Source organism: Globicephala melas, chromosome 9 (genome assembly GCF_963455315.2).
Source record: "Globicephala melas chromosome 9, mGloMel1.2, whole genome shotgun sequence".
Classification (NCBI taxonomy): Eukaryota; Metazoa; Chordata; class Mammalia; order Artiodactyla; family Delphinidae; genus Globicephala; species Globicephala melas.
This window is the reverse complement of record NC_083322.1, coordinates 75532975-75552087: the sequence shown is the minus strand read 5'-3', so window position 1 is coordinate 75552087 and position 19113 is coordinate 75532975. Positions and strand designations below refer to the sequence as shown.

Sequence of the window (19113 nt, the reverse complement as noted above, 5' to 3'; positions counted from 1 at the left end):
AACTTGTAATTCAAGAACAGGAAATAGCACTGAGTTTTCCTCAGAAACCATCATGTACTAAACAATTTTTTAAGAAAGGAAAAAATACATATATATTTCTAGAAAAAACTCACACTTCTCTTCTTACCCTCAAATAAACTGATTACAGCTTTTATTTCTAAAAAGAAAAAGCATCTATTCTATAAAAATGTTCATTCGTCAATAATAATGTGACAAATCGATGGAACACAGATCACAGGCAAGGTAGAGGTTATCAGCTGGCTCTGACATAACACAATCCTGCTCTGGAATCCTGGGCCTGCTCTGTCCCTCTAAGGGCAAACCAACAGATATTATGGTCCTGGTTCCCATTTTAGTAGGGAAGACAGACCATTAATCAATAAAGAAATAGGAAAGAAATAAAGTGCTGAGAAGTATCAGGGATTAATTCAAGTGCCAGGAAAGACATCTCTGAAGAGTAATAATTCTGAGATATGAAGATCAGAGGGAACCAGTTTGGAGTGTTCTAGGAACTGAAAGAAGGCCCATGAGGCCAGAGCTGGGTGGGTGAGGGAAACATTAGTGCAAGACAGGATCAGAGAAGTCATGGGGCTGAGTCATGCCCAGGATTAAAGGGCTGATTTTATTGCAAGTGTGATCAGAAGCCACTGGAGGATAAGACTGATGACTAATAAGAACGTGCAGTATAAAAAAACAAACAAAACAAAAAAAACAACGCATACTAAACTTTCTTTGGGTTATTTGTATGGAAATATGTTAATATAAATGTTCCAGACATTACATGAAATTTCTAAAAATCTTATATGTTCTGGTATAATGTTATAAGGCATAATTCTAGTTATTACTTGAAAATGTATATCTCAGAAATAACTAAATTTCCTTCTCAACAGCATTATTATGAACTTACATCAAATCTTTAACCGTGGTCATTTTTAAGTCTTTTGTCATTTACAGACAGTTCTGGGTGTACTCTGATGCTTTCGCAAAAATGTTCCTATAAAAGGGTTTCATCTTCAAGGAATTCAAGGAAAAGACTCTGACAAGTACAGGTTTCTGGTAACTGACTACACTGCTGAACTGAATGAATAAGCATTTTCAGAACTCTACTGGAAAACTGATGAATTCATAAAAGTGCTAACAAAAGATCAACATGAAAAAAATTAATTACACGGGACTGAGTGAACTGATGAGGATGATTATAGTTTTTGTGACTTTCTGTTTGAATAATAATAAAAAAAATCCCACAAGGACTCAGAGGCAAAAAATATACAAATCAATTTTCACTGCAAAGTAAAGGAGCTGTTACCGTGGAGGATGACTGCACTGAATGTCAATATTATGACACAGTATGAGAGTGTTTCGTGTTTGGTAATTGCAATCATTGTTGCTTTTGTTGTAGTCATCCATTTACAATGCTTGGTGTCAGTTTATTTATCTCTTGTAAAAATAAAATACAGTGTGTGTGTGTGAAAAAAAAAGCCACTGCAGGAGTTAAAGGTTAGCGTGATTTTGTGTTTGTAAGAGAGGAGTGTGCCTTCTGTAAGAGGAATATAGAAAGCTGACAGATCAGTTAGGCTGCTGTGTGTGACTTCTCTGACCCTTGGGTTTTATTACCTAACAGGGATAATTCAAAAGGGTTATGGAGAGTGTCAAATGAGGTAATGCATGTAGAGCTCTTAGCAGGATGGCTGGTATACAATAAACAGGCAATAAACGGTAACCTGAGAATGGTGATCGGGTGGGAGTTGATTTTTACTATTTCATGGACCGGCTGGTACAGCAGCCACCACGTTCCCTACCTGCAGTTTCCTCTCTCATGAACCACCAATGGAGCAGGACATTCACCTCACCCCCAACCTTTACCCAGAAAACCTGCCATACTCACATGTATCTATTTCCGTCTGCACCCCTTCCCCTGTCCCCTCTGACAGAACTCCCAGATTCTTAAACCTGATGCACCACTTCGAAGGTGCCAACCTGTGGTTTGCAGTGAATTAACTTCCGATCGGTCATCTTCTTCCTACGAACAACCTAAGACCCTTCTGGGACATTCTGAACATCTCAGTGAACAATGACACTATAAAAGAGTAATGCACTTTCTTTATATACACATTTTTTCCATCTTCTCATCAGAGGAAGAGTCAACACCATAGGGGAGAAACCAACAAAGTACAGGATTAAATGAAGTGACTAGTCACAGGATGGACTCCAGACACCTGGGGGCCAGCACCATCCTGCTGAACCTAAGAACCGGGACTCTGATGGCCTGAAGGGAAACCTCACGTGAGGTCTTTCCCTCACTGGCAATCACTGAGAAGCACTAAAGCTGGTCCAGAGGAGTTTCCTGAAGGAATCCCAAAGACACAGGGTAAAATGTCTGAGGAGATGGCAGGGAGGTGGAGGACAAAGTGTGAGTGGTAATAACCAACCTCCAGGACCCCCTCCATCCTCCTATTCGTGAGCTGCCTGGTTCAGAGGCAAAGTACCTCAGACACCTGGGTCACTGGATCTGCCTGGGTCCCTGCCCTGACTCTTGGGAACCTTGAAGAGTCCACTGATAGATGTATCCCTATCCTAGATGGTAGCCCCAGTTTTGGGGGTGTTCTGACCACTCATTTCTACAATGATACAGATCACATGATATCAGATTATGTCCCGCCATCTGCAGATCTCTTCGTTTCTTAACAGAGGCACAACTTGGGAGCACGACTGTCTGGGTTTGAATCCTGGCTCTGAAACTTAAACTCACGAGCTCTAAGGCATTGGTGGCATTACCTGCCTGTGACAGCCTCACCTGAAAAAGGAGCTATTATAGAACCTATCTCACAGGGTCACCCTGAGAAGTAAAGCCATTGCCATATAAGCATTTGTTCAAAACAACTCTGCTCAATACTCTGTAATAACCTAAATGGGAAAAGAACCTGAGAAAGAAAAGATACACGTATATGTATAACTGAATCGCTTTGCGGTACACCTGAAACTGACACAACGTTGTTAATCAACGATACGCCACTGTAAAGTAAAAATTCTTTAAAAAATAAAGGGAGATGCAAAATGCAAATCAACAACAACAACAGACAGACAAGTATACAACACCGCCCCTCAAAAAAAAAGTATTAGGGTAAGGGTAAACAGAAATAACATGAAGGGAGGAGGTGTATGAAAGGGAAAGAATGATAATACTTTAAGCCAGATAGAATAAATACCTTTAAGACTTTCCCATTTTTTTTAATCTCCCCCCCTCATATGTAATTAAATGGGTCTCCTTTCCTCAATAAAGCAATGGATTTCTGCTTGCTCCAGAGAAAGAGGGAGGGAGGAGTGTGAAGATAATCGCCTGAAACTAGAAAAGCCTGACAAAATTAGTTGTCAGTCTGTGGGTCTAAGAATTTGTTTTGCTACTTTTCTTCAGTTTTCAACCGCTGAGCAAGCGTCAAATAAGACCGCTCTGAGGAATGGTTATAAAAACATTCCTGGAGCTCAGGAAGTACTTGTAACAGAACGACACTGATTAGAATATTTTACTCTACTTAGGTCAGCAATTATACTCCGTCTGACTCACCTTCCCAGCATCTTCTAGTTCTTTCTTATCTTTCAGTGCTTGTCCAGACAGCATTTTCATTTCAATAACTCCTGCTACTGCAATGATGGGTACAATTGCTAACAGTAAAAGTGTTAACTGCCAGCCATAGATTAAGGATATAACAATGCCTGTCCCAAGATTTGCTATATTCTGGGTAATTACAGCAAGCCTGGAACCTATAGCCTGCAAAACAAACAAAAAAAACACTGTCAGAGAGACACTTTCATATTATCTTTAAAATCCATGCTTATATATTTTTTTAAGGATTATGATAATTCTGCTTCGTGAAAATCTCATCTCCTCGGTTATGAAATAAAAAGTAAAGGTTTACTTGTAAGTCTATTTGGTTTCTAAAATGCGGATCTCCACAACTCCAGAATAAGTACTAAAAGTAGATCAATCATTCAGAGTTCAATTACATATTTCTCTCTCATCTGATTTTTTAATATCAAGAAAATTTTCATTAAACGATGACACCGTGATCCCTAATGCAAACTCTGCAAATTAGCAGGATAAAACAGTCTGACAGTTATATTCAACTGGGACTGTTGGAAATTTCCAGTGTTAGATAGATACATAACTACCCATAACTTAAGCCTAGTATTTGTCATTGAGGGTATACAAACACTGGGTTGGCTAAAAAGTCCGTTCAGCTTTAAGTAAAAATAAAAAACATTTTTCATTTTCACGAAGAACTTTATTGAACAATGTATTCACTAACTGAATGAACTTTTTGGCCAACCCAAGATCTCTTGGCCTATTTCAGATGCTTATACTGTTTAGAAAAAATACACAGAGCTGGGCTTCCCTGGTGGCGCAGTGGTTGAGAGTCCGCCTGCCGATGCAGGGGACGTGGGTTCGTGCCCCGGTCCGGGAAGACCCCACGTGCCGCGGAGCGGCTGGGCCCGTGAGCCATGGCCGCTGACCCTGCGCGTCTGGAGCCTATGCTCCGCAACGGGAGACACCACAACAGTAAGAGGCCCGCGTACCGCAAAAAAAAAAAAAAAAAAAGAAAAGAAAAAAAACCACAGAGCTGAAAGTTATGGAATTTAAATTTAGAATATTAAGCAGGCATCAGAACCTTCAGCTTATATGCCAAAGGGAGCCTGATTTTCAGGAGCATGCAGTTATTTCCAACTCAAAAGCCAGAAGTCAAAACAGAAAGTCAATTCACTCCACTACTCTATACTTCTCTCCTTTACCCTGGAAACACCCCATGCCCTCAAGCCTTTCCGAATTGCCGCCCTGGCCCCTGGATCTGCTTTTTTGGAAACGGCCCATGTTTTTTCCACTCCCCAAAGGTCCTCTGCCTGAGGGGGGCCAGTCTCAGGGAAAGATTATGATGCAGTACAGTCTAGAATGGTCACTGCCACCTCTGTGACTTTGGACAAATTCTTTCCAACCCCCAAATGAGCAGGTACATTGATTAATAACTAAAGCTTCTGTCAGCTCTGAATGTTTAGGACAGAATTCTCTACAAGCCCCGTGTCTCAATATCGATCCTCTGAAATCATTCAACACCTATGTTGATGTAAACACCAAACCAGTAATTATGGGAAAATGCTGTTAAAATAAACTACCAGTAACTCTACACATTAAATTCTATACCAGGGAACTGCACCAGGGCTGAAAGAAACAGCATAAATAACAGAGCGTTTATTTTTATTTGATGCAGTCACTGAGCTTATGATAAAGGGATGTTTAGACAAACTTGGTGTCAAAGAGTAGAGTGGTCTTCAAAGCTAGCTCTCTGTATCTGCACATCTCAGAGTCAAAGATTCCAACCTGGAGTAAGTCTGTGGCACAGGGATCATCGAGACTGTTCCTGTGCTCAGTATGTACAAGTCCTACTCAGAATTCATTTCCCACAGCACCTGACTGAGAGAAGCATTCAGAACATCCCCCAAGCTCACGGCAGACGAATTACCCCAATACCTAAGGTTTCACAGATATAAATGTTCACCTGTGGATGGTAGCCAAGGCCACAGAAATAAGTAAAATGTATCATAGATGACAAATTCTTCTTTAGCGTACATGAAAGATGATCTAAAAGACCTAGAACCTTAAGCTGGAGGGAAAGTAAGCCCCTTGGCTCAATGTGATTTAATGCTTCCAGGGACATTGCACTGGTTACCAATCTTTAAAGACTGACACTCACTGTCCCATCATCTATTCCGCACACAGAGAAGGTGTCTCTAGGACGCTCCACGGGAGAGCATGGATTATTAGTAGGAGCCAAGTCATTTTCATTTTGAAAGTAAGAATGAGAGTAGGTAATACTCCAAAACCAGAGTCCAAGAGTGAAGCAAGGTAAGACAAAACGCTTTAATACCCGAAACCCACTAAGACTCTCCTCACAGTGGCTTTATCCCACTGTGCTATCACATACTTGTAACACTTGCTCTCCCACTCATTTTTCTCCCCATCTTTCCCTGTTTTCCCCTCTCTGGCTATTTATTTCCTCCTCAAAGCACCATCGTATGGCTTGAAGTCCAATTTTAATATATGTGTGCTTACTGGAGGAAAAAAAAGCCTATTTCCTGAAACTCCTTTTGAAATTAAGAACATTTAACTTCATCTTTCCCTCAAATACCTTCTCCCAGGGGGGGAAAAAATTTTTTTTTTAATACATAGCTGCTTTTGACTTCTATATGGCTCTCATTTGCTTTTTTCTCAGAATTCTAATCCTTACAGGAAAATTAAATTTAAAAGCCCACAATTTCATAAGCAAAATATTTAAATATATTTTCTTCTGATTTACGGTTAGCAGAATTAAGCTATTTGCTCAAAAATACATCAGAGAAAATGTTTCATTGATGGTGAAATATGAAAAAAATTTAACTTAGATAAGCATCATCACTAACTATATACACACAGACTTGAGCTCACCCTGTTTTATGTGGCAATGATCTTTGACAGGACTGCTTGGCTTAGATATTTATATACATAAAAATTACACTACTTCCTACTACGAAATAGATACACACACACGTGTGTATGTATATATGTGTGGATATATATGTATAAATGTATATACATAAACACATGTATCCACCATCATAAACAGGTCAGCTGGTCCCATAAAGGGGATTCACCTGTCCTCTCTCAGCCAATTTGTGGTAACAGCTATACTGGGCTTTCCTGGTTCCAATGATGCTCCCCAATCTGATTGCCTCCTCTTCCCTGGTCTCTTTTTTAGCCACTTTTACATTCTGGAGAACAGTTCTGACTCAGAGTGGCTGGCTCATACAAGGTGTGCAGGTGTCATCCGTGCTACTGGGGCCATGAAAGTGGGACTTGGAGGAAACAAGCGAGAAGCAGACACCTGATGCAGATAGGCAATTAAGCAGAATGGAGTTCCTGGATGTGGCCGAGGGCCTTACAAACAACACCGCAGAGGAGAAGGACTGAGCACTAATTCTACAAACACAGGAAAGACATGACTTAGAGGAATTAGGAAGGCCTGACTGCCAGTGCACAGTGTCCAGACAGCATCTGCTCAGGGTTTGGCTGCAAGGGGCTGAATTAGTGTGTTTCCTCCAGGACGTGTCCCCCTGTGCTAAATGGGATGTGGGACGTGTGTGTCGGTGAAAGCACGTGAGTGCACACGACAAGGTCTATGTGAAAGGGATACTAAAGTTATGGCAGCAAAGTTTAGCTAGGGAATTCATGACTGAGGAAATTTCAGGACACAATTTTTCCCCGGTGATCACCATCCCCAGGAAAGGCTCTCCCAGGGAGCTAGCCGAATGGATTAACCCCAAGCTTGTTGATTCTTATGCTAATTTAAATAAAAAATAAAATAGAGTAATACGTTACGTCCTCCTCCACCTACCAACCCATTTCTCTGCCCCATTTACCAGAAAATCCTGTAATGATTTGTCCAACTGTGTCCTAATCCTCTTTCCATCTTTCTCGTAAACCCAATCCCATCAGGCTTTTGCTCCCATCGCACCCCTGAAACAGTCCTTGTTCGAACCATAAGCACCTCTGGGTGGCTACAGCATTGTACAATGTTTGCTCGTCTTACAAGCTTATCAGCAGTATTTGAGATCCTAGACTGCTCCCTCCTTAAAATGCTCTCTTCATGTTGTTCTTGGACACTGCCCTTCTCCCTCACTGGCCACTTATGCTTGCTCTTCTTTGCTGGGTCATCTCATAGCCCTGAGCTCAGGGCCCAGACCTTGCCATCTTCTCTATCCTCCCACGCTTCCTTGTCTATCTCCTCCTGCCTCATGGCTTTAAAAGCCACCCATGTGCTGAAAAATCTCCAAATGTGTTTTTCCAGACCAGACTTCCCTGCTAACCTCCAGACTTGCAAATCCATCTGCTGTCTGGACATCTCCGCTTGGATGTCTACTGTCGGCATCTCAAACTCAACACGTCCCAGACACAACTCTTTCAACAGGCTTCCCGGTTTCATTAAAAAGCAACTCCATTTCTTCAGTTGTGCAGGTCCAAAATTTTGGAGTCATCTTTAAATCCCTTTTCTCTAATCTCATACCACATTCAGCCGGCCAACAAATTCCGTTGGCTGTACCTTCAAACTATACCCAGAATCTGATTTCTTGTTATCACTTTCACTATGACTTTCCTATTCTAAAACACTATCTTCCCTTCCCCTGGATGACTGCAATAGACTCCCTGCCTCTCCCTGACCCCTTCAGCCTATTCACACAGCAGCCTTTAAAAATTTCAGATCATGGGGCTTCCCTGGTGGCGCAGTGGTTGAGAGTCCACCTGCCGATGCAGGGGACACAGCTTCGTGCCCGGGTCTGGGAAGATCCCACATGCCGCGGAGCGGCTGGGCCCGTGAGCCATGGCCGCTGAGCCTACGCGTCTGGAGCCTGTGCTCCGCAACGAGAGAGGCCGCAACAGTGAGAGGCCCGCGTACCGCAAAAAAAAAAAACAAAAACAAAAACAAAAAAAAAAACTTTCAGATCATGTCCCTCCTATATTCAAAACCCTACAATGGTTTCTCATATAATTTCAGATATGATGCTGATCTCAACTCTTATATGACTTTCTCTTTCACTCATTTTATTCCAGCCACACTATCCTCCTTGCTGTTTGGGGAACAGTTGTAGAAATAAATGCTCCAACCTCAGGGCCTTTGCACTTGTTGATCCTTCTGTTCAGAATGTGCCACCCTAGACATCTACAGGGCCGGCATCTTTCCCTCCTTCATGCTTCTTGAATATGTTGCCACATCATCGAGATTGCGGCCTTCCTTCCCCGACAACCAGCAAGCCCCTACCACCATATCCTGCTGCCATTTTCTTCCACAGCTCTTATGACAATCTGACATCCCATAAGGGCTCAGGAAGGCCATGGCTGTTGTCTCTTTTAGGAAGTTCCAAGTTATTTCAGGCAGTGTACGTTCTGTTCTGTTAGATTCTGCACAGCTTGAGCTAAACCTCAATTTCTGTTGATTTGTTTGCTTTAAGTATTAAAGCAACAATGCTCAAGGTTTATATTGAGATTTTATAACTGTATCTGCTTCCACATTCATAACCTAATTTATTTTTACAGAAGCCCCATATATTAGTTATAAGAAATGTAATCACAGTACTCTTACAGAAAGATTAAAAGCTAAAGATTGCTAAGGTTCAAGGGAGGGAAAGACATGGCAGAGATCACATGCTTTTTTCCCCCCAAATTCCACATCATCCTGTAGATTTTTGTCATAAACAGTTGTAGTTAAAGGAGAAGTTGTCACTTTATCCACAAATCAAAATCTGCTGGTTCAATAGTTTCTAGTTATATCCCTTAAAGAGATTCACATAGTAGCAGACTTTAAGTTTTATAGTCTGAGCAAGTTGTTCCTTCTACCCTTGTTTCAATTTTTTCATGCTCTTTGCATTTCTTTCAATCTTTTTTTTTTTCACATCTTTACTGGAGTATAAATGCTTTACAATGTTGTGTTAGTTCCTGCTGTACAACAAAGTGAATCAGCTATACGTATACATATATCCCCATATCCCCTCCCTCTTGCGTCTTCCTCCCACCCTCCCTATCTCACCCCTCTAGGTGGTCACAAAGCACCGAGCTGATCTCCCTGTGCTATGCGGCTGCTTCCCACTGGCTATCTATTTGACATTTGGTAGTGTATATATGTCCATGCCACTCTCTCACTTCGTTCCGGCTTACCGTTCCCCCTCCCCAACCCCCAGGCCCTCAAGTCCGTTCTCTACGTCTGCGTCTTTATGCCTACCCTGCCACTAGGTTCATCAGTACCGCTTTTTAAAATTTCACATATATGCATTAGCATATGGTATTTGATTTTCTCTTTCTGACTTATTTCAAATCTGTATGGCAGACTCTAGGTCCATCCATCTCACTACAAATAACTCAATTTTGTTCCTTTTAATGGCTGAGTAATATTCCATTGTATATATGTGCCACATCTGCTTTATCCATTCATCTGTTCTTTCAGCGTTTTTAAGATTTTCTTTGCTCCCCTCTGAACTTTAGTGCCCCTTAACTTTCTTACAGCAACTACACACATTCTTTTTTTCAGTAGCTATTATAATTTTCTGGGGGTTAGCAAAGCATTAACACAGACTGAACCTTCATGATATGATGATAAATACTTCCCTTTCTAAATAATTATCCTTCCACATGTATTTTGTTAATAGCACGAATAAGATGGCAAATACCAAAACAAAGCTTATAAGCTATCTATATACTATATAGTACATGATATTTAAATAGTTAACATTTTTTGCCATAAGGCACTTGATATATTGCATAGGTTAAAGTTTGAACATTTTCTTAATGATGAGAATTAACTGTACGGAGAAAATTAGTTTCACGCTGAAATTCAAAATGGCCCATTAGGATAATCACAGCAGAAAGGAGGCAGTCAGTACCCCTTGAACTTGAGCAGCATCATTGGCCAGCCTGGTCGTCAAGGCTCCCGTGGTGTTTTTAGGGTCGTCAAACCAGCTCACATCCTGTGATACAGAAAATGATTTCATTATCTTAAAGCCCGATGTTTGAGACCCTCAGCTCAGAAGGCAGTGACAGGGTCAGGTTTATTTATCACTTATCCTCCTACATTAAGCAGTCAGGATTTGATACTGAATAGACAAGAAAGGGACTTAAGAGACAAAGTCATAAATAGACCATTTCATTTGTCAAAGCAACTTTTTGAGTGCCTACTTTGTTCCAAACATAATTTTTAAGTGTTGGATCTATTCAACAGTGAACAAAAAAGACAAAGTCGCTGATTTCATGAAGCCCAGATTCTAGTGATGGAAACCACAGATAAAAAGATACCATGCCAGGTGATAATAAATGATAGGAAGAAAAATAGACTGGGGTAGGAAGGAAAAAAAAGTGAGGAAAGGCACTATTTTATAGATTGGGAAGGGGAGAGAGAAGTCCTCTCTCAGGTGACGTTTGAGCAGAGACTTGAATGAAGAGAAGGATGAGAATATCTGAGACAAGGAAGAAAGAGCATGTGCAAAGGCCCCGAGGAAAAGGCATATTTGATCTGTTCACATACAAGCAAGAAAGCTGTAAGGGCTGCCACCAGTCTTTTTTTTTTTTTTTTTTTTTTTGCGGTACGCGGGCCTCTCACTGTTGTGGCCTCTCCCGTTGCGGAGCACAGGCTCCGGATGCGCAGGCTCAGCGGCCATGGCTCACGGGCCCAGCTGCTCCACGGCATGTGGGATCTTCCCGGACCGGGGCACAAACCCATGTCCCCTGCATCGGCAGGCGGACTCTCAACCACTGCGCCACCAGGGAAGCCCTGCCACCAGTCTTAAAAGCACCTCTGTGGGAATGTGTAAAGCCAGCTCTTCCTCTGGACAGACTTCTGTCCTCACTGGGCTCTCCCACTCCTCTCATACCTGCATGCAATGAACCAATGGGTATAGAGTAGACTGTGTATGGGAGAGGGGGTGAAACTACAGGAGATGAGGTCTGAGAGGCAGTGGGGACCACACTGTGTGTGACCTTATAGGTAACTGTAAAGATTCCAGATTTGGGGACTTCCCTAGCAGTCCAGTGGTTAGGACTCCACACTTTCACTGCTAAGGGCCCGGATTCAATCCCTGGTCAGGGAACTAAGATCCCATAAGCTGCACGGCACGGACAGTAAAAAAGAAAATAAAGAGTCCAGGGACTTCCCTGTTGGTCCAGTGGTTAAGCATCGGTCTTGCAATGCAGGGGAGGCCAGTTCGATCCCTGGTCAGGGAACTGAGATCCCACATGCTGCAGGACAACTAAGCCCGTGCCTCAACTAATGGGCCTGGGTACTCTAGAGCCCGTGCACCGCAACTAATACCTGATACAGCAAATAAATAAATAAACATTAAAAAGAAAAAGAGTCCAGATTTTACCCTGACCAATATGGGTAGCTTTCAGCAGGTATGGGGCAGAGGGATGTGATTTGACTTTTTATCTTAGAAGAATGATTCTGGCTCTCGGGCGATGAACCCACTGGATTGGGATAAGGATGGAGGCAGCGGGACCAGTTAGGAGGCTGTTGTAATATTAAACAAACTAGAGTCGAGGACGACTCCAAAGTCATTAGCCTGCACAACGGGTAGAATGGAGGTGCCGTTTACTGATATGCGGGAGGACCAGGAAAGGAGCAAGCCTTGTGGGGAGGGGAGAGTCAGAAGTTCAATTCTGGAAATATTAGGTATGGAATGCTTAATAGACATTCACACAGAGAAGTCGAATCAACAGATAACTGTGGTTCAGGGCAGAATAAACCTATTGGGTTAAAAAAAAAAATCGACAAAAGAAATCTAGATTAAAATTTAGCATTCAGGGCTTCCCTGGTGGCGCAGTGGTTGAGAGTCTGCCTGCCGATGCAGGGGACATGGGTTCGTGCCCCGGTCCGGGAAGATCCCACATGCCATGGAGCGGCTGGGCCTGTGAGCCATGGCCGCTGGGCCTGCGCGTCGGAGCCTGTGCTCCGCACCAGGAGAGGCCACAACAGTGAGAGGCCCACGTACCGCAAAAAATAAATAAATTAATTAATTAATTTAAAAAATTTAGCATTCAACATAAAATAGGATTTTCTTTGGAAAACCACTTACACTTTTCAATACAAAAATACTAGAAAGACTGAGTTTGAAGTACCAGTTTATGTCTGTTACAAGAATAACTATGGTCCTAAGAAGTTACCTCGACGGGTGATTTGCAGTTAAAGCAGTACCTATCATTTTCCCCAAAAATACTGAAGGAAATAACCACGGATATAGTATGTATCCGTTTGCTTTTAAAAATTGTTCAGTGCTTAAGTGCCTCCCCCACTGAAATGTAACTTCCGTGTACTAGGGACCATTCTGATGTGAAGGCCTTACAATACCTAGTATTATGCCTTGTCAGCAGAAGGCCCTTAATGCATGATGGCTGGACTTAATAATGTATGGAGAGAGCATTACACAAATCATCAGCTCAGCTTCCAAAGAATAATGGACCTAGGAGTTGGCCTGGGGGCTGTAGGGGCAATGGGGCATTTAGCCCTGGACCAAAGCCTTGAGTCTAAATCGAGTGTCACTTATACATATGGTTTGACCGAAAATCCTAACACAGGGTCCTCGACCAAACAGTGCTCTTTCACTCACTGGATTCAGTCCTGGCTCTGTCAGTCACAAGCTAGCAATCCCCATAAGTATGTCTTCTTTTTAAGTGGCGGGGTAGGAGTAGGAAAGGACTGAAGAACGAAAGACAGCTGGGAAAATGTGAATGTCATCTAGACATCAACACAGCCAAGTGGTGTTCCTCAGCCACGGTTCAAGTACGCCCAGCATATCCGGGGCATCCAGATGGAGCATCATAGTATTAGTGAGTTTAAAATGGAAAGTTACAAAGTCACAGACAAAATCTGCATGATTGTTAAAGAAACTTTCCCCTTTGAACTGGGCTGCTCTGGGTTACATGTCCAGAATCCCCTTCCCCCTTTCCCCAGAAAAACATTCACATCTGTCTGTCCTTAGGGTTCTGAAGGTGTTAAGTGTGAGAGACATTCCATTAAATCATTATCAGCTAGCAACACTGCAGCTGGAATTAATCTACCAGTCTAGCCCCAGCGAAGAAACTGAGCAGCAGGGAATGGGCCATGGGGATGACTTCTGATCTGTGGAAAGAAAGGGTACAGGAGGCATTTCCTGGTGGGAAGAAACACAAGTATCCTGGGTTTCCCCGGGGAAAGACGGAAAGAAAGAGAGGAAAGGGATGAGAAGCATGGAAGATCGCTTCCACCTACTCTGCCTACAGCTGCTGAGACAGAGGCTGGAGGTGAATCTGCCCTGGAGACTCCCATTTGTCTCGCGGGCACCCCCGTCCTTGCGCCCACCCAGAGGAGACCTCCCAGGGCAGGGCTCTGAGCCTGACCCGGTGGGCGGTTCAGCAGCATCTCTGATATGCGATTGAGGGAAGATCAATACAGGAGCTCTGAGTAACCGGACGGCGCCCCACTGCTTCCCCGCAACACGGCACAGCGGGGCGTTTTGCATATCCCAGGCACAGCCCTCAACAGACATACCTGTCTCAGCATGGATCTGAAAACCATGTATCGGAGCCGCTTGGTGAGGATCTCTCCGGCCTTGCCAAACGTGTAGCCCTGTGAAGAGTAACATGCCCCGAGGGAAAAGACTTGTCAGAGACCCAGCCGCTGATGACACAGCAGGAGGGGGACTAGGTGTCACTGCTAAAGCAGGACACCAGACAAAGTCAGAAAGCCCGATTTCAAGGCGTGGCTCTCTTTCGGTGACAGTGTACTATGGCGGGTAGCCGCACTGCTGGCAGAGCCGGGATCGACACTGCCGCTCCCCAGGTGGGCCCGTCGGGGATTTATTAGGACGTGGTTTCTCTGTCCCTCGTTCCCCCTCCCGCTTATTTCTCCCCGTGAAACAGGGTCTGTCACTCAGGAAGCTGGGGAGTTGTTCCCAAGGCAGAAGGCACTCTAAACCGGGGGTTTATATTACGTATCATCCAAACCAGAACATTTTTGAGCGTGAGAAGGGGGGATGTATCATAAGTACACCAGGACCCGAGGTGCAACCTGGGAAAACAAGAATACACAGCCACCCCGGCCATAAAAGATACAGACAACAAAGATATCAAATTCTTAGTTTCCAAGTTAAAAAAAAAAAAGCCAAAGTCTAGCAGCAAAATAGTTGGAAAGACTTACGGAGAGAGAATTTTCTGCACTGCCCTTCCCCTTTCCCCAAGGATATAATCTGTGTCTGGGAGGAAAGAAGAGAGTTTGGGGAAAGAAGAAAGTAAGATGTGATTGTATGGCCATGCTGGGCCCTGTCTGGGGAGGAACGAGGACAGACCCTCATCCCAGTGAGTTTGGCGATACAGGACCAGAAGGAAGCATTGCTCCCCTTTCTACCTGGAGCGCTGGGGAGTGGCAGTTTACGGATGAGGCTTGCCACACAATGGCCTGCAGAAAGCTGAGCGGAAATGGCTGGATGATGTATCAGAAGAGGAGAAGCCCTAATAACAGCCTAGTGTGTTGGACGTTACGGAGAGCAAGGGAAGAAACACATGCAAAGAACACTCTTCCACGTGCTCCTGACCAAGGAAGACAGGTTGGACCATGTAACGGAGGGCCACCAGCCCCTCGGGTCACCAACGTGAGGCAGGGGGGCAGGGGAGGTGCACAGATCACCACCCTCTGCCCAGTGCTGTAATGCTGCCTAACCCTTCTGCGAAAATAGACACCAATCCAGGGAGAAGGGGGAGAGGGAGAAACCCTGGATTAACTGAGTTGACGCCTGAAGTTATCAAAATGATTAACTTTACTTGGAAATGACCAGATGAAGGTTTCTGCTATCAGACTGAATGAAATCTGAACTATCTTGCCCACTACAGGAATGTTACTGTTGCTATCTTGTTGAGAACTTTCATTAAGTACTTCACAAACATTGTAAGTCCTCAGGACAAACCTATAACCACCACTTTACAGAAGAAATGGAGGTTTAGAGAGGCTGGTAAATTGCCGGAGGCTACAGTTCTAAGGTGGCAGAGTTGGAATCTGAATCTTCGTCTAAAAGAATCTTAACCAGAATGAGAACCCAGAGCCTGGGATTTAACCCCACAGTCAGCTCCTTCCTTGTATTTCTAAATGAGGAGTTGGCATTCTAACATCACCATTAGGCACTGTGCCACCTCTGCACTTCTGAGGTCCTGGGATTCAGAGCCTTTGTTTTCACCTTGGTTTGCCAAGCAAACCAGGCTCCAGTTTCTCTGAGCATCATTATGTTACAAAGGTACCACTTTAACTGCCTTTGCTTCACCAATTCATATCTCCAGCTCAAAGCCTACCTCCCTCCAAATTTCTTAACCAACTGCACCCTCAGCAATCTCTACCTTCTCCCAACGCCTATGGCATTAATAGTTGGTAAGGCAATCTCACACACAATTAGAGTATCACATTTATTCTAGTAGGATCAAATTCCCCAAAGAGACTTCAAGTACTCAGTAACAAGAGTCCAGAGCTTTGGACCTCCTATCATGTCCAGAAAAGTGTTCTGTCTGTTCAAAATATGAATACATGCTTACACCATGTAAAATAAAGAGACCTATTGAGAGTTCTATCTTAAAAAATTACATGTGACTAATCATTCATTCATTTAATAAGGGATTGTGTTTACAACGGCCTCACACAGACCTAGGAACTTAGTCTTATCATCTCTTTTAATCATCAAGCATCAGCTACCATTATCCCCATTTTACAGATGAGGAAACTGAGGCTTACACAGTTTAAGTTACTTCCTTGCCCAAGGAGACAAAATTAGCAACTGGAGTAACTCATACTCGACCCTAGCCTAACACCAAAGCCCACACTGTCTTACCATGCTGAGCTTTTTAGAGCACTTAATTCCTTGCAATTTCATCTCAGTCAAATGATTTGCAACTTGTAAAATCTGAGTCTTTACAAATGTTTCCTACAGTTTTTGTCTGAAGACTGACATTTTTCCATCATTAAAAGTGTTCCTTCTCCTTTAGCAAAAGATAAATGATAAACTCTTCAAACATTTTTAAAATCAGTGTAACTGGCTTATGGGGTTCTGGGTTTTGTTGTTGCTTTTAGAACACTGGAAGACATTTCTCTAAGTATTTAAACTGACTGGCAGTACTTATATCCAAACATATGTCCAAGGCTCCCCTAAATCCCATTTTTTAGAGCCTAGTGTCAGCAACAAATTGGTACTTGCCATCTTCCTCTACAAGGATTAAATCATGTGCTGCTGCAGCTGCTGACTTTCAACACCCCCTGAAAGGAGTTCAGGGTGGAGAGCAGAAAGGAGGCACTCTGTGTTCTGGTAAAAACTGGCAGAACAGGTCTTCAAATAGATATTTTCAGGAGCCAATTTTATGAGCCCAATTCCTGTATCTCCTCATATCTAGAAAAGCACTAAAATCCTTCATGGTGACAACTGCTCCTCGTGACTAACAGAAACCTGCAAAAATTATGTGCTTGACTGCAATGTACTCCCCCTTCACCAAAATCATATATATACTGACCTTCCCCTCTCCCTCCTAGGAGCAGTTTCTCCAAGCTATCTGAGATGCTGTCTCCCTGGCTGCAGTCCTCATCTTGCCCCAAATAAAACTTAACACATGGGACTTCCGTGGTGGTGCAGTGGTTAAGAATCTGCCTGCCAATGCAGGGGACACGGGTTCGAGTCCTGGTCCGGGAAGATACCACGGAGCAACTAAGCCTGTGTGCCACAACTACTGAGCCTGCACTCTAGAGCCCGAGAGCCACAACTACTGAAGCCCGCACACCTAGAGCCCGTGCTCCACAACAAGAGAAGCCACCACAATGAGAAGCCCTCGCACCGCAACGACGAGTAGCCCCCGCTCGACGCAACTAGAGAAAGCCCGCGCGCAGCAACAATGACCCAACGCAGCCAAAAAAACTTAACTCGCGACTCTCACACTGTGCATTTTTTTAAGTCAACATTAGCTTTCATTTCCAGTCACCAGCTTAGATCAAATACTCTCTGCTCCCTCTGACTTCATTAACATTTCCAGTTGGGGGAGGAGAAGGTGGGAAGGAAGTAAGCAAGGGAGCCAGAGGAAGCAAAACATCTTTGTTTTAAAAATGTCAAAGCAAGTGGCTGCTAACAGCCCAGCAACTAGAGGAGCAATTCTGCTAAAAGGCAAGTTATTACACAGATGTTTAATAAATTCCCCCAGTTGAACAATGGTACATTTCTCAAAGTGAAAATGTAGACACTTACCTGAAGGAAAAACGTAATAAAAGAAATAATTCCAAGGATTAGAAACAAGAGTGAAAACAAGTTACTATTCTGTCGTTTGGTTTCAGGATCGTCATCTCTGGTAAAAACCTGTCAAGAAAATATTTAAAGGGTTTTCAGTACCACTGAAGAAATCATTCAAAGTCTGACCCATTTTGCATCTAGCAGAGTATTCGGGGTCAAGGGAGCCTTAGTATGTGGAGGTCAGGCTGGCTTCCCTAAAGGGGGACATATTCTGCCTTCCCTGGGGACCAAGAGTGGGCCTGTCATTCATCAGTCTATCCAGCTCTTTTTCTGCTCATACTACTTCTTGGAGTAAGAGTGCCACAAGGGGGCGCCACACCCACCACAGCAGAATTGGGAACAAATACTCTCTGCTTCCTTTGACGGGAAACTACACTGTGTGTCGATCTATTGTTTTACAAGTTGGACATTTCGAACTGTCCCAAGGTGTCTGGAGACACATCTGCTGATGTGGTTTCGGTGAACCCAGGAAAGGTGCTCATTCATTCAGCCCAGGCCTCTCCAAAGAAAGGCGGTTCCTTGAGCCAGCCTCTGTAGGATGGCCAGTTAGATAGCCAGTGGGCAACTGCAGCCAGCTGACCTAGAACCACATGTGGGTTAGAAGAGCTTACAGGATGCCCTGGGCTTCAAGTACAGAAAATAACCATGCCACAGGGAAAGAAAATCACCTCCCTTCACAGTGGGCCAAAATCAGTCTTGTGAGAGCCATATTCCTAAGCCAACCCAGACAGCTTTATCCCTTATAAAGGAAAAAAAAAAAAAGCTTTTTGGAAGAAGTTAAATTAATTTTTCTTGATTAGTCATTCCAACAAAAATAAAACCTGGGCTCCCCTGGTGGCGCAGTAGTTGAGAGTCCGCCTGCCGATGCAGGGGACGCGAGTTCGTGCCCCGGTCCGGGAAGATCCCACAGGCCGCGGAGCGGCTGGGCCCGTGAGCCATGGACGCTGAGCCTGCGCGTCCGGAGCCTGTGCTCCGCAACGGGAGAGGCCACAACAGTGAGAGGCCCGCAGAGCACAAAAGAAAAAAAAAAAAAAAAGACCTAACAATCAGTGAGCTCTTACTCTGTGCCAGGCGTTATTCTAAACAAACTCATGTATACTATCCTTTACCCTCACAACCACCTCCTGAGGTTTGTTATCATCACCATTTTACATAGAGGGAAACTGAAGCACAGAGAAGTTAATTAACTTGTTCAAGGTGACACAGCCACCAAGTGATGACCCAAGGGTATACCCCCAAGCAATCTAACTCAGAGCCCACAATCCT

The 19113-nt window shown here is 43.7% G+C and overlaps 1 protein-coding gene across 3 annotated transcripts in view; it reads right to left on the bottom strand.

The window, feature by feature from the left end:
• ABCB1 (ATP binding cassette subfamily B member 1) overlaps positions 1-19113 on the bottom strand; it is a 110783-nt gene that overhangs the window by 20222 nt on the left and 71448 nt on the right. For all 3 annotated transcript variants that reach the window (XM_030857023.2, XM_060304723.1, XM_060304724.1), the window contains 4 exons: positions 17806-17913; positions 14091-14168; positions 10456-10539; positions 3563-3766 (listed from right to left, as the gene is read on the bottom strand). In XM_030857023.2, coding sequence (XP_030712883.1) covers positions 3563-3766; positions 10456-10539; positions 14091-14168; positions 17806-17913 — 474 coding nt within the window. The remainder of the gene's footprint in view (positions 1-3562; positions 3767-10455; positions 10540-14090; positions 14169-17805; positions 17914-19113) is intronic.